The 20,721-nt window shown below is 49.7% G+C and overlaps 2 protein-coding genes across 3 annotated transcripts in view; one reads left to right on the top strand and one right to left on the bottom strand.

The window, feature by feature from the left end:
- Positions 1-13,893, bottom strand: part of LOC131905218 (blood group Rh(D) polypeptide-like) — a 36,015-nt gene extending 22,122 nt beyond the window's left edge. The window contains exons 1-3 of one of the 2 annotated variants that reach the window (XM_059256181.1): positions 13,749-13,893; positions 4,054-4,237; positions 1,470-1,481 (exon numbers count right to left, since the gene is read on the bottom strand). In XM_059256181.1, coding sequence (XP_059112164.1) covers positions 1,470-1,481; positions 4,054-4,237; positions 13,749-13,893 — 341 coding nt within the window. The remainder of the gene's footprint in view (positions 1-1,469; positions 1,482-4,053; positions 4,238-13,748) is intronic. The other variant, XM_059256182.1, reaches the window with a different exon arrangement.
- A 2,445-nt stretch (positions 13,894-16,338) lies between these two features.
- Positions 16,339-16,606, top strand: LOC131905217 (large ribosomal subunit protein eL38-like). Its single transcript, XM_059256180.1, has one exon. The coding sequence runs from the start codon at positions 16,346-16,348 to the stop codon at positions 16,556-16,558; it is 213 nt and encodes a 70-aa protein (XP_059112163.1). The 5' UTR covers positions 16,339-16,345; the 3' UTR covers positions 16,559-16,606.
- Positions 16,607-20,721: the final 4,115 nt, after the last annotated feature.

Genomic DNA, 20,721 nt, shown 5'->3' with positions numbered 1-20,721 from the left:
AGGCCATGTTCTCCAGCTGGACACAACCTCCCCGGTCTTCACTGTTGCTGTTCGTGAGGCGGAAGGATGTGAGGGAACGTTAAGAGAAGGACATGGGGAAGTGGACCAGGAGTGACGATATATGGGGGAACTCGGTGTGTCGTTGCGTCTAGACAGGCTATGCTTGGTAGGTGAGTGCTCAATGCATGGACATGTTCAATTCAAAAATTAGTGGGCCGGCCATGGCATTTCAGACCTGCGCCAAGCGGCAGCGGGAGGCGGCAAGATCCTGAAATAAGGCGGTTAAAAGGCTTGACTCAGCCACATCCTGACAGTGGGACCCGGGATGTGCTCTGTGCCTTGGTGACTTCGAGTGTAGGGTGGAGGCAATGCCTGGGAAGGTCAGTAAGAGCAGAATTCATGAACACAAGTCAGATGCAACAAGGAAGTTGGTCATTGCCAGGACCTTTGATGGAGAATCTTCTAGAACCATTCAGGGTATATTAAAAGTATACGGGGGGGGGGGGGGGGGGGCTGAAGAGATGGCTCAGTGGTTAAGAGCACTGGCTGTTCTTCCAGAGGACCAGGGTTCAGTTTCCAGCACCCACATGGCGACTCACACCTGTCCGTAACTCCAGTTCCAGGGCATCTGACACCCTCACACAGACATACTTGGAGGCAAAATGCCAAATGTACATAAAATACAAGTAAATAAATAATGCTTAAAATAACTACACCCATGGAACCTGGTGTGTGGCCCAGTTGGCACAAAGCCCTGAGTCTGACCCCCAACTACTACATACATAAATTAGGTGTGATAGTGCACCCCTGTAACCTTAGCACTCAGAAGGTTGAGGCAGGAGGATTTGGAAGTTCAAGGCCAGCCTCAGCTACATAGTGAATTTCAGACCTGTCTGTGTTAAGGGAACCTATGTCCCAGGGGGAAAAAAAAAATCACCAATGGTGGGGGATGGGGCTCAGTAGCAGGTTTGTCTAGCATTTGCAAAGTCCTGGTTTGATCCCCAACACCAGGTGTGTGGGGTCGTGGAAATCACTCACTGAAGGGCCCTTTGTTTTCATTTTTATCCCAATGAGCATTTACCAAGTTCTTACTGTGTGAAAGATTCCCAAGGCCTCTGCCCTACAAGGACTCATTTGGAACCCATTTGGTATCAAGCCAAGTAGTCCATGTTTGAATCAGGCCAGGGGGAGAGAGGGGTGTCTGTCCCTAATGCAGGGAGCAGGGCAGGCAAAGCCCACTAGCCCCGCCTGGCCTGACAGGCGGGTGGGTACCACTGTTCAAACCCGCAAAGCCTGTGCCAGCTGAGTCTCAGCGGGGAGGATGGATCCAAACGGCTTTTGGTAGGATGGTAGCTGGGTAGCAGGTCCCTGTGGACATCACAGGGGAGCAGTCCTGAAATGCCCCTGTTCCAGTTTGCTTTTGTGCCAAGGCTAACGTCCACGTGACCTTAAACCAAGGTAGCAGAAACCTCAGCCCAGGGCTGCCACTGTAAGAACCCCCAGGGTGTCCTTTGACACAACCCAGGGGATATCCAGTCCCCACGGGCAGTAGCTGTGTCTTTAGCTAGCCTCACACTCACTGTGTAGCTGAGGGTGACCTTGAACTCCTGATCTTCCTGCCTCCACCTCGGAAGAGCTGGGATCACAGAGTGTGCCGTCAAGTCCGGTTTTTTGCAGTGTTGGTTGGGAATAGAACCCAGGGCTTTATGGCTTTATGCATGTTAGGCAGGCACTCTACTAACTCAGCTGTAGCCTCTCAGCCCTCTAAAACATTTAAAAGGGAATGAACCATTTCACACCATGACTGCTCTCGAGTGCATGGGAAGGCTGGAAGGAAGTTAAAATTCGGTGACCCCAGCCACGTGTCTTACCCTCTCTGAGCCTTTACTTCCTTACCTGTATATGAGCTTGAACCTTGACCCTAGATGTGCTAAACAGAATATTGGTGAAGTGTCTGGCACAGTGTTTGGGGTCACAGAGTTCACTGTCCAAGGACAAGTTCCAGAAGGCTGAGCAAGGGCCTAAGAGGGAAAGCAGGCCTTGACAGGGCCTGAGGAAGTCCCAAGATGTGACTCTGAATCATAGTGATTCAGGGTTGGATAAAACAACAACAAAACTTTCTTTTTGAGGGGGAGTGAGGGGAGTTGAGACAGGGTCTCACCATGTAGTCTTGGCAGGCCTGAAACTCCCTATGTTGAACTCACAGATATCTGCCTGCCTCTGTCCCCCGAGTGCTGGGATCAAAAGTGTGCACCTCCACATCCAGCCAACAAAACATTGTCAAGGAAAATATCACCTAGTTCTTTCTATCAAGTATTTAGTGCCTTTTTAAAGTAGTGTAGAGCCCCACATGAATACTCTATCATCTATCCGTGATGGTTAGTTTAGAATCATCTTGTAAGAGGGGATCCTCAATTGAGGGATTATCTCCATAAGGGGCATTTCTTCTTTCTTCTTTTTCTTTTTCTTTTTTTTTTTTTTTGGTTTTTAGAGACAGTGTTTTTCTGTGTAGTCCTGGCTGGGCTGTCCTGGAACTCGATTTGTAGACCAGGCTGGCCTCGAACTCACTGAGATCCGCCTTCCTATACCTCCCAAGTGCTCAGATTAAAGGCTTGCATTGCCACCACCCGACTAGGGTCATTTTCTTAATTGCTGGTTGATGTGGGGAGACCCACCTCTGAGTGTGGGAGGCACCTACTGGTATTAACCCAGAGACAAGAGACAGGCAGGAGGAAGCTTATTTGCCTCTTGCTCACCCAGCCTTCCCCCCTGCTGCTGCTGATTCCTTTGCTGATAAAAGAACCGGCATTTCCAGGCTTCCACTGTGGACAAAGGACCAGCCACTGTCCAGGACTGAGTAAGTACTGGGTGGTCTGCCACTGGACTGTGACAGCCACTGTGGGACTACACCACTAACTGCTGGGGCACCCAGTCTCAAGGATCAAGTAACTACCATGTTCTCTGCCCTTCAGGTGTGAGAGACCTGTTATTATTGTTGTTGTTTTCAAGACAGGGTTTCTCTTGGCTGTCCTAGAACTCATTCTGTAGACCAGGCTGGCCTTGAACCCAGAGATTCGTCTGCCTCTGCCTCCCTAGTTCTGGAATTAAAGATGTGCAGCACCACCTCCCAGCTCTATTATTATTATTTTAATGTAACCTAACTCAATAAATTCCTATATATGTATATATATGTGTGTGTGTGTGTATATATACATATATTCATCCTATTGGTTCTGTTCTTCTAGAGAACCCTGACTGATCTGTCTCTATTAATCATCTCCTCTCTATTAATCATCTGATTTTCCCCTATATAAGCATCATCCAGGTTAACACTGAGCCCACAGGTTATGCGGTGATCCTTCCTAATGCATACTCCCCTGTTCCCCGGGTAACCACTACTCCGATGTCTAGCATCTCAAGTTAGCTTTGCCAGTTTGTATGATCTCATTTAAATATGTCTACCTGGATCGATGTTAGTTTAAAGAAAATAAAAGTGTGATTATTTCCTGTCTACTGGCATCTCAGGACTGAGTCTTCCTCCTTCCCTCCTCCCTCTTCCTCTTCCTCGTCTGCCCCTCCTCTCTCTTTCTCTCCCCGTCTGCCTCTTCCTCCTCGCAGGCTGGGCATGGAACCCAAGGCGTTGCCCATGCTAGTCCACTGCTTCCCCTGGCAGCCACGCCGCCAGCCCACCCTTCTCTCTCTTTGAGAAACTGCCTCTCCGGACCACAGTGCTGTGTTCTGTTTTGTTTCATGTCTGGTCTTTTCCTCACCTTTTCTACTAACTTGTATTCATTGTATGACTTTATACAATCAGAATCATTAATAACACAATAGGGAGAATCTGGAGAAGGCTGTAGATCAGATGCCTGGGGTACCAGAGTTGGAATGCCCAGTAGAGCCCAGTTAAATTAGATTTTTGTATAAACAATGAAAATCGTCTAGAAAAAAAGTATGTCCTAAGTATTTCATGATGTCAGAGCTAGAAAAAGAGATGCCCTGATCTTCTAGAACCTTCCCTCCCCACATTCTAAGCACCCAAAATAACCCAGTTACCTGAGCAGATTGAGCGCATTCTTTTGGGAGGTCCAGCTCAGGAAGTGGTCCAGCAAGATTGACCCCTGCACCCCGAGGGCCAGCATGAAAAGGTTGAAGGCCACACTGCTCCAGCTGTGTCTCCGAAAAGATGAGGAAAGGAAGCCAAAGCCCAAGGCTGCCATGAGGGTCAAATCCTGGATAACTGAAAGGGAAGGGGGATAGTGAAGACAGAGGGAAGGGTGAGAGATGGACAGAACGGCCACCGGAAGGGACATCTGAGAGCATTTACGGGAACCTGGTCAGATTGCCTCTCTTCTTTGGGGCTCAACTTTCTCTTCTGAGAAATGGAGTCATGACTACTGAGCACACAGGGCGAAGGGAGCGGGTAGCTGGTAAAGTGCTTCAGGCAGATTTGAGAGCAAAGGAAACGGTCAACCGTTATGAGGAACAGACACAATAACATGGACAAGGGCAGCTTCGGGGTTCCTGCTTGGCTCATCATTGGCCTTCCGTGAAGATAATTGCTCTGGGGTTGTGGGCAGGCTTCCACCCTGGTTGTACAGCCTCAGCAGCTGAGCAGTCCAAGTGAGCCAGAAAAGAGAAGGCAGAGGTAGCCTCAGAGTTCCTGATACACAAACCAGCTCATCTTCCTAAGAAGCAGGCAGTGCTGGTGAGATGGATCAGTGGGCAAAGGTACTTGTCCCATAAGCCTGAGGACCTGACTTTGATCTGAGTCCACGGTGGAAGGGGTATATGACCTCCTGAAGGCTGGGCCCTGACCTCCACACCGGCACATGCGCGCACACATTCAACAGGCGCGCGCGCACACACACACACACACACACACACACACACACACACTACAAATAATGAAAGGGTTTTTTTTGTTGTTTGTTTGGTTTGGTTTTTTGAGACAGGGTTTCTCTGTGTTGCCCTGGCTGTCCTGGAACTCACTCTGTAGACCAGGTTGGCCTCAAACTCAGAGATCCACCTGCCTCCCAAGTGCTGGGATTAAAGGCGTGCACCACCACTGCCCGTGATGAAAGTTAAAAAAGAAAGGAAGAAAGAAAAAGAAAGGAAGGAAGGAACGAAGGAAGGAAAAGAAAGAGAGAGAAGTAGTTGGCTCTTTCCTGGTTCTTGTGAGGGACCTGGTGGGCCAGTAGAAAATGCCTTCCCTGCCTCAGGGCCTGAGCAGGAGCTGCTGAGACAGGTTAATGCAACAGTCACTCCTGAGGCCCCTGCAGAAGGACGAGGGGGATACTTTAATGCGATTCTGGTTTTAAAAAAGAATTAGCACATGTATTGCTGAGAGCTTGGGTAGACTGGGCACTTTCTGGATCTGGTCTGATCTAGAATTCAGCCTCTCTGAGCTTTAGAGGAACCTATGCTAAAAGCGCGCCAAAAGCCATGATGCTAATCTTGACCAGCAACGTGACTGGACTTAGAGATGTCCAGGAGATCAGCAAAGTATCTCTGGACAGTTAATAGTGTCTTGGTTCCTGTCCCCCCACCCTGCCCTTCCCCTCCTCTGCTCTGCTCAGCTTCCTAGCTGCTATGAGGTGAACAGCCCTGCTCCATTGTGCCTTCCCCCATGATGTTCTGTCCTACCACAGCCTGGAAAACAACAGAAGCCAGCTGCCCACAAACTCAAAAGTGATCTCTCCCCCTTTAAACTGTTCCTTCTAAGTATTAGGCAGAACAATGGAAGAGTCCAATCGAACCAAAGTGGATTGCTTTACGTAAACATAAACTGTCTCCTAGCCTGGTACATTTGCCCTTTCGGTGGAGTTTCATGAATATGGAACCTACCACAAGGAGGAGCTAAGCAACCAGAGCCATCCCCCAGCTTCCACACCTCCCTCTTCTGGTTCTCCGGTTCTCACCAGTGTTCCACCCCCTCATGAGAGCCCTGCAATGAAATGGGATGATGCATACAGAGAAAGGCTGTTTTACCAGCCGACATTGACCGTTTTCCACATGGATGATGCCTGCACAGATTTTTCCCACCTTGTCAGCTGTGAGGCTTATGAGCAGATACTCCTAACTCTTTGTCTTGATCTCTTCTTTTCATCAGTATGAGTTTATGCCAACACTTTAAAATGGCCTCTAGCTGCAACTCATTTCCCACCATAAAACAGCTCGCGCCCTTTTATTATTTTAAAATAGTTTGCCTGCCGTAGTGGCGCAGACTGGTGGTTGAAGAGCCGGAGGCAGGAGGATCAGAAGTTTAAAGCCAGCCTGGGATACACCTGGGGGGCTGGAAAGATGGCTTAGTGGTTAAGAGCATTTTCGGCTCTTGCAGAAGACCCAGGTTCAGTTCCCAGCATCTGCATGGTGGCTCACAGCATCTCTAACTCCAGTTTCAGTGGATTTGATGTCTACTTCTGGCCTCTGCAGGCACTGCATGCACATGGTACACAGACATACAGTAGGCAAAACACTCACACACATAAAATTAAGAAAACATTTACCCCCCCCCCCCACACACACACACAATTATCACCAAAAACAACTCCAAACCACTCTGAGGCCTTGGCATACTAGGAAATGAGGGGACAGCTTGAGGACAAAAGCCATCAGATGTTGCTCATTTGTCCCTCTGCTTATAATGTGAATATCTCACCAGCCTCTGTGGTGGGCTGGCTCAGAATTCCAAAGTCCCTGGATGGCAGTGTATGTGTGCCTTTACCTTTGACCTCATGCACAGTCTTCAAAATGCCACCCAGGACAGTCACAAAGATCATAGAGAGGCCCTCCCTAATGGCTACACCTAAGAGTCTTCCTAAAGAATATTCTTTGCCACACTGTCTCGTCGCTAGTGCAGTGGGTCAGGCCTTTCTGTCTTCAGGGAGGGAGCAGGATGCCCCCCTTGCTAGTCAGGTGGTTCCCTCACAGTTCCACAGGGAGTCAGCACCTGGCAGTGGGTCTCAGCCAGCTATGGAGAGAGCTTCCCATTCATGGTATGCTAGAACTCATCAGACATCTCCATATTGGGCCCCTGGTGTCTTTGAACTTGGCGGTGGCATCTGCTGTCCAGACCCCAGCAGGAGTGCTCTGAACATTCCCACCTCTTCCTCTGTCTTCTTGGGTAGTGCCGGAGCCAGTCTCCAATCACATTGAGGGCAGTAGCGAAGGAGGCAAGCCTAAAGAAACCCGGACAAATAGCTCACTGAGGTGCCTATTAGCATACCAAAGCATAGGCTGGCTGCCAGGCTCACAGAGTACCTGTAGCTCCTCTCTGCTCTACTCATCCCCTCATCAATACTCTACACCTCTCCAGCCCAGGAGCTTCCCTTCCCTTCCCCCGCTGCCCCCCCTTCCTCTCTCACCTCTTCCTCCCCATCTCTTCCTCCTCTCATGGCCTGGTTCAATCTGGACCCTTGCTGACGCCTCTGTTGGTACCCTCCCTCAGATCTACAGTCAAAACCTTCTCAACTGTACCTTGGATTGGTCATGTTCTCCTTTTCCCTCACAGACCATCTACTATGGAATCACCTCATCTCGTGGTCATACCAATGGTGTGCTGGCCACTCCAGCCTTCTGTCTGCACGACCGACCACGATCACAGGCAGAGTAGAGCCCTAGAGGACTCGGCCACGTGACAACCTGCTTAATTGCACTTTTGGCAGTTTCTTTCCCAAATCCCAGCCAACAGAGTGGCAAAGAATGGGATTTCTGGTGAGACATATTTCCCACCTTCTGTGCACAGTGAGATGTTTCCAAATGATCTCTGGGGTGATTCGGGCCAGTGTGATGGGGAAGGCACTATTGAAGCTGCTTCTGTCCAGGGCCTGGCATGTGGAGAGAGTTATTTACCATCAACCACCACAGGAGGCAATCACCTGCCTCAGCTCTCAGTCCTGGCTCCTCATACAAGGTGGACACTCTCATTACTGCCAAGTTTCTTGGTGTTGGAGGACAATGAAACTCACTTCCATTGGAGAGCAGCCACCCCCAGTGTCTGGCATAGGCCTTCAGTGGGTGATGACACCCTAGGATGCAGGAGGAGGCCAGGGATCAAGGACTGCCCTAGGATCTGGTGCCTGAAGTGTTAGCCTTCAGGAGACTGCAGCCTCTCTCCTGCCGTGGGAGGACAGATGCAGCGGTGGGTTTCCTTCTCCCCGTCCATCTTCTTGGCAATACTGCAGGGTGAGGGGAGGAACATGGCATCCTTTGCACATCCTCTTGGGATGGTTCAAGTTCCTCAGAGCCAGGCAGGAGATATGTGTATGAAGGTAGAGTGCGCATTGGGGAATGAGAGCTGTAGCCAAGTGAAAACCATGTTCCCCTGAAATGTCACAGCTCAGCCTTCTGTTGCACACTGCTCTTAAACACACCTGTCTGTCACTTTGCAGCATGCCCTATGCACAGGAGGCAGAGTCACTGCAGGTTGGGAGGGGACTGATGGAGCACCTTCTCAGGGCCACACAGCACACCTGTGGTGAACTCTGCTCTGAGCTGGTCCAGAGTGCCTTTCTGCCAGGGAGGCTGTCTCTCTGGTTTTCACCTCGTCGTGCTAAAGGATCTCTTTCTGAGCCTCAGTTTCCCTCTCTGGAAACCATAACATTGGGCTTGATAGTCTCTGTGCCCTTATAGCCCTGGGACATGCTGAAGGAGTTAGGGGCCGTTAAAGAGGAAGAGGGTAGAGTTGAGCCTGAAGGTCAGAAAATGAGAGGGGGCTGGAGAGATGGCTCAGAGGTTAAGAGCACTGACTGCTCTTCCAGAGGTCCTGAGTTCAATTCCCAGCAACCACATGGTGGCTCACAACCATCTGTAATGAGATCTGGTGCCCTCTTCTGGCCTGCAGATATACATACAGGCAGAACATTGTATACATAATAAATAAATAAATCTTAAAAAAAAAAAAAAAAAAAAAAAAAAAAAAGAAAATGAGAGGATGGGGCGGGGTGAGGCATTTCCTGGCCCAGCTGCACTAATTCCAGGTATAGGGGCTCGTGGCCTTCCTCCCCTGGGCCTCTTAGGGTCCCTGAGGAAGGAACTGGTGCCTTAGGCTGGAAGAGCCTTAGTGTGGCAGTTTCCAGTTTCGCTGTTTCGGGAACCTGTGCGGTCCAGCTCTTTATCTTCAGCTAGAACATCTGGCTTCCCACCGCCAACCCCCTACTACGCCCTTCTTCCCACTTCCTCTCCAGCATCCTGAGGCTCCAGGCTCACACTCACTCTTCTCAGGGCTCACTCCCCGCCCCTTCCCACCCCCACCCCAGGGCTGAGTCTCAGAGGCTGGGGCACGTCCATGGGCGTCAGCCTTGGCCTCTCAGAGCAACTCTGCACCAGGGCTGATAAACTAGTGGATTGCAAGGTGTTTGGCATGATAAGGAGCTGAGAGGACTGGGCGGCAGGAGGAATTTCACTGCCTGAGGCAGGCCTTCTGGGAGGCAGTCCCCAGCCTCCTCACGACCGGACCCACTTCTCAACCTCAGTCGGTGATAATCTCCATTTGCCTTTTCTGTTTTACAGATGGAAGCCGAGAGGCACAGAGGGCGGCTGTGACTAGCACAGGTCACACAGCTGGGAAGTGGTGACAAAGAGATTCGAATCCACACCCCCTTGCCTCTTCCTACGCATGCAGTGTGGCGTCTGAGTTTGCGCGGCAGGGCTAAGGCCTGCTTCTCTCCGTGGTCACAGCTTCCTAATCTGTAAAATGGGTAGCGGCACCTGCTCGCCGCGGCTTCTACAAGGTTTTGTGCTGTGACCGGAGCACCCATGCCTGCCACACATGACATGCATTACTTTGGATGACAATTGCTTCTCTGTGCCCATGCATTGGATTAACTGCAGGTCGGCCCTTGGATTTGTCCACCCAGAGCCCTCTCCTTTCCCTCTCTGGTCCTGCCCACCCACTCTTGCCTCTCCTGCTAGCCTAAGGGAACTTGACAGACAGCCTCTGTGCCATCCCCTTCCCCAGAGTCTCTGCTCCCTCCCATCCCCCACCGTCACCCCAGCAGGAGGGGAAGAGAAACAGAGCAGCGTCCCTGAGATGCAGGGTGTGGAGGACTCACCACTGGGAAATCCCTCTTGCTTTCCCACAGCCCTTTTCCCTGCCCCCGAGGAGAGCAGGCAGACGAGTGGTTTACAAAGCAAAAGGCCCAAGAGATAGCTTCGGTTTGGCAGCCCTGGGATGGGCTGTCTCTGGAAAACTGTTCCAGTAACGGCCCCCCCGGGAAGCATGCCTCCGGATATAGGCTGCTCCCACATGATTTGACATTGTAATTAGCTTTAGACAATGGGGCCTCAGTAGACATTTGACAAACACCTCCACTCTGTTCTCACTTGCTTCTGGAACTCCTCTGCTGCCATGTGAAGTCTGGGCTGGCCTGATGCTCCCAACTGGTACCAACTGCCTGTCGTGGGGAAATGAGGCCAGGTGGAGCCATCTTGCCCCAGTAAAACTTCCAGATTTTGAATAACTGAGTGACCCTAAGTGGCTGCCGGCTGAACCATACCCACTCGCTGAGCCACAGAATCGTGGTGGTGGGTATAAACGACACGGCTGCTATTTTAAGGCACTAAACTTAGGGATGGTTGTTACAAAGCTGTAGACAACTGATACATTCTGCCTCCCTTAAGCATTTCACAGACATCTCAACCTCGAGCCCAGAATGGACGCATCATTATTCATTTACACCACGTCTGTGTTTGTGTTTCTTATCAAGAACTGGCACGGTGTGGCCATTTGAATGAGAACAGCCTCCACGTGCTTGTCTGTTTGAAAAATTGGTCCTTCATTGGTGGATCTGTCTGAGAAGGATTGGGAGGTGTGGCCTTGTTGGAGAAGGTGTGTTACAGGGTCAGGCTCTGAGGCTTCACACGCTTCCTGCCATCCCCTACCGTACTCTCGGGCCCCTGCTTGAGGTTCGAGAGGTGAGCTCTCAGCTGTTCCTGCTGCCACATCTTCATGCCCCCAATATGGACTCTAACCCTCTGAACCATACGCCTAAGTAAATGCTTTCCTTTAAAAGTGGCCTTCATTGCTGGGCGGTGGTGGTGCACGCCTTTAGTCCCAGCACTTGGGAGGCAGAGCCAGGAAGATCTCTGTGAGTTCGAGGCCAGCCTGGTCTACAGAGTGAGCTCCAGGACAGGCACGAAAGCTACACAGAGAAACCCTGTCTTGAAAAACAAAATAAAACAAAACAAAACAAAAAAGTTGCCTTCGTCATGGTGTCTCATCACAGTAATAGAAAAGTAATAAAAACTAATACACACAGCTATCATCCAATCACGTCTGGAGCATTCCTGCCCCACCCCCTTTTCACCAAGTGTAGGTGATTTCTGTCGCCTAAATGGGTCTTGAATCTGACTCCTTGACTCTGCTCTCTCATCTCTTGCCTATTTGGCTCCATTACAGGTCATACAGACATGGTCATCAGAGCAAGGAGCATGTGCCTTGGAAGATGCCCAAGACAGTCCTTAGAGGTTTCTGGAAGAAAACATTAGCACTTCTGGGTTTATTTTTCATCTAAAACATAAGAAATTGAAGCTGATTAGTAAGAAAAGCTGATGGTATTTATCTATCTACACATGTTATTCTTTCTATATTGTTCTTTGAGACAAGGTTTCTCTGTAGCCCTGGCTGTCCTGGAACTCACTCTGTAGACCAGGCTGGCCTCAAACTCAGAGATCCACCTGCTTTTGCCTCCTGAGTGCTGCTTTCAATCCTTTTTATTTACTCATTTAAAGATTGTGTGTGTGTGTGTGTGTGTGTGTATGTATGTATGCTGTGTATAGGTTAACAAGGAACCCAGAAGTGGGCATCGGATGCCCCAGAGCTGGAGTTACAAATATGCCTGGTGGGAACTGAACTTGGGTCCTCTGGCTTTTAACCACTTCATCATCTCTCCAGTCCTATTTATTTGTTTTTTTTTTTTTTTTTTTTTTTTTAATTTCTGTTTCATTACAGAACTTTTTTTTTTTTTTTTTTTTTGGTTTTTTGAGACAGGGTTTCTCTGTGTAGCTTTGTGCCTTTCCTGGGACTCACTTGGTAGCCCAGGCTGGCCTTGAACTCACAGAGATCCGCCTGGCTCTGCCTCCCGAGTGCTGGGATTAAAGGCGTGCGCCACCACCGCCCGGCTCATTACAGAACTTTTAAGAATTACATTTTTTTTTTTTTAATTTGGGACATATAGAAGTTAGAGGTCAGCTTGAAGGCATCAGTTTGTTTGAGTAGCTCCCACACCTACTGACTGGGGACAAGTGGCTCAGTCCTACTGTGACAAGGATCATGAGATACAATGGTCAGGTGCATGCAACTAAAACCAGCATGCCTGACTGTCAACCTGCTGTGCCAATGCCTGCCAGGTGACCCTGGGCCAACGACTAAACATCGAGTACCTAGTTCTTCAGTGAGAAATGGAAGACACAGTGGCCTGCCTCATTGGGTTGTTGTGAGGGCCAATGGGAAGCTGTTTGAATAGTGCCTGGTAGACAGCAAGTGCTCAGTGAAAACCAGCTGCGTGCTCCATGTGGCCAGACCCCTCGCTGGATGTGACACGAAATTGACTCAGTGGAGAAGCAGGAATGAACAGAATTAAAATAAACATTAGGTTGGATTTTTTTTGTTTTTGTTTTTGTTTGAGACAGGGTTTCTCTGTAGAGCCCTGGCTGTTCTGGATCTCGCTCTGTAGACCAGGCTGGTCTCCAATTTACAGAGATCCACCTGCCCCTGCCTCCGGAGTGCTGGGATGAAAGCACATGCCAGCACCACCTGGCTAACATTGGGTTGGCTTTAAAAGAACTGAATGGAAAGGAATTAGAACTGTACCCGGAACCTTTGGATGTACTCCTCTGCTTTGAGCTAACAGGTCAGTTTCACATCACGGAGGTCCAAGCCCCCACTCTGCCAGGCGTGGGCTGTAGCTCTGTCTCTAGGACACCCTTCAAGAGGCCCATCTGTTTACCGCGAGCAGCCTGGGAGAGGTTTCAACATGTCAGGATGTTTTGTACAAAGGCAAACACACACCACTGTGGACATGTGACTTGTTTTTGGTTGCTCTCACTAGAGCGAAACATAAAACATCCGTCCTCCTTCAGCCATTCTTCCTGGCTCTGGATTCCCACTAAAGCAGGCTTCCCAGCCCTGGAGAGGAGGCAGGGAAAGGGGAAATGGAATATAGAAGAGAGCCAGCAAGGGGGGCGCTGGGAGGCGGTGCCGGGGCTGTTTCTGGTAGAGGATCAGTGTTTAGTTCCCAGCACCCCATACTGGGTGACTCACAACTATTGTAACTCCAGATCCTAGGGGATTCGATGCCTCTGGCTCCCATGAGCATCTACATTCATATGCACATACCCACACACAGACACATACGCCCAATTAAAAATAATAAAAATAATTTTTAAGAGATGAGTAAGGGAGAGACCCCACAACACAACACAACATGACAGTCATTGCCACAAAGGAGAGGAGAGAGAAGAGGGCAGAAAAGTAGAACATTATAAACACCATTTGCACAGGGAATTCAGGACAGTGGACAAACGGGTCCCCTGCTCTGTGCCCACAAATCCAGGTGGGGCTCCTAGAAGAGACGAAGCCTGGACCACTCTTAAAGCCCAGTCCACACTGTTGGCTGGCCTCGGTGCAATCAATGTAAGGGCTGGAACCCCCTTTTGGGGAATGCTGTAAAGAGGAGCACCTGTGCCATTGGGGAGCCCCAGACATCCCCTACCCCTGGCCCATTTGACCATCTCCCCAGGCTCCTCACCTTGATAGGTCACCAGGAGCTTCTGATCCACTCGGAGAGTGTCATAGGAGATGAAAAAACAGAAGAGAAGAGTGAGAGCCACCTGTAGCATGACGGCCCACAGGGGCAGGCAGCATCGGAGGGATGGCGGGTACTTAGAGCCCATCTTGCGCCCGTCGCTGTGCCCGGGTTCTGCCAGCACCAGGCCTCGCTTGTGTCCCCCACACCCACTTGAAGGACTGATAGGAGAGACACCCGCCAAAGGTCTTATCTCAGGAGGCAAAGCTGGCTGGGCTGGCCTAAAGACAGCAGAGGGACTTCATGGGAGGAAAAGGCAATGCATTTATTCAACAGGGTTGTTCATTCAGACAGTCCTGGCTGGATTCCTGTTGGGAGCTCCTACTGTGCTCAGTTTTATTTATTTATTAAAATGACTTCTTTGTTTTCATTTTGTGTACATTGGTGTTTTGCCTGCTTGTATGTCTGTGTGAGAGTGTCTGATGTGCAACTGGAGTTACAGACAGTTGTGAGCTGCCATATGGGTGATGAGAATTGAACCCGGGTTCAGTTGAACCTCTGGAAGAGGTTGGACTCTGGGTAGAGAATTGAACCTCTGGAAGAGCAGTCCGTGCTCTTAACTGCTGAGCCATCTCTCCAGCCCCCTAACTTATTTTATGTTATTGGTGTTTTCTGACACAGGGTATCGCTCTGGAGCCCTGGCTTGGAACTCACTACATAGACTAGACTGACCTGGGACTTGCAGCAATCCTCCTGCTTCGGACTCCTGAGTGCTAGGATTATAGGCAAGCTCCACCACACCGGCTTTGTGTGTAATTTGAAGGAGGGCAGTCTGTTTGCTTGATGTCCACCCATTCTTTATACTTGTTCCTTTGGGCAGAGCCTGTTGGGGGCTAGAGCTGATGTTGATGTTCTGTGGCAGCGCAGGAACCAGGCCCAGGGTTCAGGTCCCAGGAACTGTTTCGACAAAAGGGAAGGTGTCTTGGTTTCTTTTACTGTTGCTGTGGTAAAGACTTCTGCCGAAAGCAACTTAGAGGAGAGAGGGAATTTGGACTCAGAGTTCAAGGTTCGGTCCATCATGATGGGGAAGCCAAGGCAATGGGAGCTTGAAGCAGCTGGTCACGTGATGTCCGCAGTTAGATGAGAGTGATGAATGCTGGCGGGTGTTCCGCTCACTTTCTTCACTTACACAGCCCAGCCCACCCACAATTAAGATGTGTTTTCTCACGTCAAATTCCGTGATGAAGATAAGCCCCGCAGGCGAGATTCGCTCACTCAAGCAATTGTAGATTTTGTCAAGTTGACAACGCCATCATAGGAGGCAATGGATCAACGTCCTGATTTCTCAAAAATGGGAAACTGAGGCATGGAAGGGACTTTAGATTCGAAAAACTTATCTTTAAAATTTACCCCACTGTGGGCTGGGGAGATGGCTCTGTGGGCATGAAGACCAGAGTTCAAATCTCCACCATCCACACGGAAAGTCAGGCATGATAACAGCAGTGCTGAAGGGAATGGAGACAGGAGAATCCCCGGGGTTTGCTGGCTGCTAGCGCGGCCAGTCCCAGGCTCACTGAGAGACCCTGTCTCAAGGGAAGACTGCAAAGAGTGAGAGAGCTGGAGACAGAGCTGGACAACCGACACCCTTCTCTGCCCTCCACACATGTGCACTGGGTATGTGTACTTGCACATATTCACATATTTTATGCATATGCCACACACAAATGAACAGATAAATAAGCCTTACCCCGTAAATCAGAGAGGGCAGCCAGGAGCTTCTTGTGAGGCACACCCTAAATGAACGGAACAAAGCAAAGCAGGATTGCTCAGCCATGCTGGGGGAATCGGATGGGAGCCACACAGCTCCACCTGCTAAATTACAGTGAACCTACCTGCAGTTAAACGCTTGCTTTTATGAGCATTGGTTTGCTTTGTTGTTGTTGTTGTTGTTTGTTTTGTTTTTTGAGACAGGGTTTCTCTGTGTAGCCCTGGCTGTCCTGGAACTCACTCAGTAGACCAGGCTGGCCTCGAACTCAGAAATCCACCTGCCTCTGCCTCTCGTGTGCTGGGATTAAAGGCGTGTGCCACCACTGCCCAACAATTTTTCTAAGCATTCTAGTGCTAGGTAGAGGAAGAGGAAGGAGGCTTGAAGTTGGCTGTAGGGAAAAACTAGAAGGGTCCTCTTCTAGCCAGCCCTAGCCCAGAGTTGTCCCTACCCCTGGTCATCTCCTCACAGAGAAGCACAGGACTCTGGCTGCACTTGAGTACCAATACCTCTAAGGAAGTCCACCTGCCTCAGTATCCCTAATTCACAGTGGAACCCCACGGGACTTGGGAGGCTTTTTATTTTAATTACTCGTCTCGTGGCTGTGACCAAGTTCCTGACCAAAAAAAAAAAAAAAAAGCAACCTAATGGAGGAAAGGTTTGTTTCGGTTCACATGTAGCTGAGGCTATCCTGGAACTGGCTAGCCTTGAATTCACACAGATCCTCCTGCCTCAGCCTCTGGGATTAAAGGCGTGTGTCACCATGCCCAGTAAGAGCCATGCTGTGGGCTGTGAGTATTTTGGGTGCCATCTCCAGCATCAAGCGTCTGTCGTCATGCCTCGGAAAATTGAGGAAATCAAGGACTTTCTGCTTACAGCCCGGCGGAAGGATGCCAAATCTGTCAAGATCAAGAAAAACAAAAATAATGTGAAGTTCAAGGTTCGCTGCAGCAGGTACCTTTACACCCTGCTCATCACAGACAAGGAGAAGGCTGAGAAGCTGAAACAGTCCCTGCCCCCTGGTTTGGCAGTGAAGGATCTGAAATGAACCAGACCTCTCTGTTTTGACCATTAAAACCCCTGAAAAGTTAAAAAAAAAAAAAAAAAAAGCCATGCTGTGTCTTCAGTCCTTAGTGCTCAGTCCCTAGTAGATGCTCAATAAAATGTGTGTTGAATGACTAAAGCTGCCACTTCTACAATGCTACTATGGACAGAGCATTTTACACATTTTCATTTAGTCTCTCCTACAAGCCTCTGAGTACAGACATCATCCCTTCTGCTTTACTGATGAAAAAACTGCTGCTCAGAGAGATGACGTCACTACCAAAGTCGCACAGCTAATACATAACAGGGCTGGGCAACCCCAGGCACCTGACAGCAGACAAGAGCTGTGAACTTCGAATTTCTCTCTCCTAAGTTACTAAATCACTCTCTCCATTCCTTTAGGAGCCAAATAAGGTAGCCTGCTCTGCCCTGCTGCCACGATTCTTAGGAATCTGAAGGCACTCAAGCATGCCTGATGTTGCTTATAGAAGGGAGGGTGGGCATATGTACTGTGTGACTGTGGCATCCTGTTCTAGTAGCCAGGCATTCCCCGGGAATGTGGAAGCAAGAGCCCCAAGTCTTCACATGTAGTCATGTATTTCTGTAAACTCAGGGTTCTGTGAGAACACACAACACATTTTCCATACCACAGCATGGCCGGTGTCCTGGCTTGAATGTGAGATGTCCCCAAAAGGCTCATGTACTGGGGACTTAGATGTTTGCTCGTGAGCCTTTTGGGAAATGGCTGAATCCTAGTGGCTGGGACTTTGTGATGGTCACTCTTGATTGTCAACTGGATAGGATTTAGAATTACCATGGAAACAGGCTTCTGGTGTGTTTGAGGGAGCTTGTAGACCAGGCTAATAGAGCTGGGAAGACCAACCCTAAATGTGAGCCTCACCGTTCTGTGGGCTGAGATTCTCAACTTAATGGAAAGTGAGATGAACACCAGCATCCATCTTCTTCAGGGTTTATTTCTCTCGTGTGTGTGAGTGTTTTGCCTACAGGTATACTTCTGTATCCGGTGCCCAATGAGGTCAGAAGAGGGTATTGGATCCCCTGGAACTGGAGTCAGGGATGTTTGTAAGCCTCCACGTGGGTGCTGGGAACTAAGCCCTAAGTCAGGAAGAACACGGAACCCAGCCCTTTCCTTTCTTGACTGGAAGTGTGAGCAGCAACCTGACTTCCTGCTGCCTTACCTTGTTGGACCCCAAACTGTAAGGCAAAAGCAACCTCTTTCCATAAGTGGCTCTGTTGGGTGTTTTGCCCCAGCAACAGGAACAGAACTGATACAGACCCAGTCAGTGATTCATCCTGTGACAGATCTGTTCTAGAATGGCACTGTAGGGAAGTGGTAAAAGGTAGGAGGAGGTAGGAAGTGGAGACTCCTGGAGAAAGCCCGCCAGTGGGGGTATGGCCTTGGGGGTTTTGTCTTGCAATGGCTCTTTCCTGTGCATAACACAGGGTTTCTCTATGTAGCCTTGGCTGTCCTGGATCTTGCTCTGTGGACCAGACTGGCCTTGAACTCACTGAGATCCACCTGCCTCTGCCTCCCCAGTGCTGGGATTAAAGGTGTGCACCGCTGCCTCTGCTGCTGCCACCACCGCCACCCGGTTCTTTCCTATACTTTCTTTCTCTGCTTCCTGCCTATCACAAGGTGCGCAGCCCTGCCACCTGCTCCCGGTGTGGTGAGGCTCACCATCACCACAGACCCAGAGTCAGCATTCAACAACTGTGGGGTAAAAACTTATAAACCCAGGAACCAAAGTAACAATCCTCCCTTCAAGTTTTTCCCTTGACTGGTAACGGTTGAGGTCATTAACACAAGTAGTGACCGTGAGGTAGGTAGGGCCTCCATTCTTTCTCTGGAAGATTGTCCACACCAAAGAAGTGAGCTTGTTCTAGGCACTAGGCGTAGTCATTCATTCAACACCTAATGAGCTTTGGAGCTGGGAAGTCTGGGTTCAAATGCTGACTCTGCAATTTATTAGTTGTGTGACCTTGGGCAAGATAGTAAGTCTCTCTGTTTTCCTCTTTGTAAAGTATCAATCACATAAAATTGATGTGAAGATCAAATGAGGTGAGGGGTGTGTGTGTGTGTGTGTGTTTGGGTGTGTACACGCATGTGTGTGTGTGTGTCTCATGTTCGCCTAGCATGTGTAAGGTTTGAGACTCAACACCACACAATTAAAAATATAAATGACACAAGTGTTTTGTGTATGTGTCTTTTCAGATGTCTTCCTATTCCCACTCTTCTCCACCCTCCATAAAGACAGAATTATACAGCACACAATTGGGTGCCTTGCTTTTTTTCATGAACAGTTTGTCAAAGCAGTTTCAAGCAGAAAGGTCTTTCTAGAGCATTTTAGCATGGTGACTAAGGGTCCAGGCTGTGGAAGCTTTGCATGGGTTTGAATCTCAACTCTTTCACACACTGTGTGACCTCAGCTAAGTGATTTCACCTCTCTGTGCCACCATCTTCTAATCTACATCACAGTGTAAGTAATGATTTCCCCTCCCCCATGCTGTGGTGAGAATTAAAACAGAATGTGTATGATATACGCTTGAGTAGTAAGCGCTTGGGCCAGCAAGATGGCTCAGCAGGTTAAGTTGTTTGCCACTGAGCGTGATGACCCCAGTTTGACACTCCAGGACCCGTATGGTAGAAGGAGAGAAGCAACTCCTTCAACTTGTCCTCTGACATCCACACACACCTAATTCTAAGTAAATAAGTGTAATTAAAAAAACAACAACAACAACAAAAAAAAAACCTAAGTGCTGTGTATGACCATACTCTATGCTACACAGACTTCCCAGGAGGAATGCGTGGTGGTCCATTCAACCAGCATGCTCTGTGGACGTTGGGGCCGTTTCCAGATGCAGTTCCTTTTCCATTTCCCACCAGACAGGATCTCATCCAACTCAGACTGACCTCAAATTCTCTGTCGTTAAGGATGATCTTGAATTGCTCTTCCTGCCTCCACCTCTCAAGTGCTGGTAATCCAGGCTTGAGCCACCATCCTTCCACACTGTCCTATTCTGAACACCTCAGAGAGTTTCCTTCCTTCATAGGTTCTCTGGGGATTAAGGTAGGCATGGAAGTCAGCCGTCCCAGCCCAGCAGCTGGGCTTCCTTGGGACACAAGGGTCAAGGCAGCTGGGCCAGCGCTCCCAGCGAGGTTGGCAGCTGCAGGGGGAGACGCTGTGCAGGAGGAGGTGGCGAGGCCTCTTCCTAATTTGTGAAACAGGATCATTCCAGCTCTGCTCTGAGCTCAGCTGAAGCCCAAATGCAAATCCCAGCATCTTGTCATCACAGCCAGGAAGGACAGGACAGGCCTGACTTCCCACCTGGCCTTGCACTTCTGTGTCTCCCAACCCCCATCTCCTGACAGCGGTCCTCTGTGGAGCCCTGGCTGTCTTTGGAACTCACTGTGTAGACGAGGCTGGCCTCAAACTCAGAGATCTGCCTGCCTCTGTCTCCCGAGAGCTGGAATTAAAGGCCTGCACCACCACCACCACGTGGGGCACCTCTGTTTTGATTTTAGACAGGTGTGTCACTTCTCTAGTTGCTTGGCAATAAAACACCCAACAAAAGCGGCTGAAGGAAGGATGAAGGCAGGCAGGAGGGAGGAGGGGAGGGAGGGAGGAGGGGAAGGAGGGAGGAGGAGGTAAGAGAAGAGGGAGGAGGGGAGGAAAGAAGGGAGGAGGGGAAAGAGGGAGAAGGGAGGGGAAGAAGGAGGGGAGGGGACCAGGAGAGAGAAGGAAGGAGGGAGGAGGAGGAGGGAAGGAGGGAGGAGGGAGGGCTGGCAGTTTGTGGTATAGTCCATCAAGGTAGAGATGCTGCGGCATCAGGAGTTTGAGGCAGCTGATCACATAGCATCCACAGTCAACAGGCAGAGAGAGATGGATACTGCCCACTCACCTTCTCCTATTATTCTGCCTGGGACTCCACCCATTATGTAGCCCAGGATGCCCTTGAACTTGCGACCCTCCTACTTCCATTCCCATGGCTGCCATAATAAGCATACACCAGAATGCCTGATTAACGAGATGGCAGTGATGGAACCCAGGGCTTGGGACGTGCCAGGCAAACCCTCTACCTGTTGAACCTTCTAACTGAGAGCAAATCATCTCCCTTTTGTTAGTTACCTGTGATCAGCCACTGCTG

The sequence above is a fragment of the Peromyscus eremicus genome, chromosome 2 (assembly GCF_949786415.1).
Source record: "Peromyscus eremicus chromosome 2, PerEre_H2_v1, whole genome shotgun sequence".
NCBI lineage: Eukaryota > Metazoa > Chordata > Mammalia > Rodentia > Cricetidae > Peromyscus > Peromyscus eremicus.
This window is presented reverse-complemented; position numbering and strand designations above follow the sequence as displayed.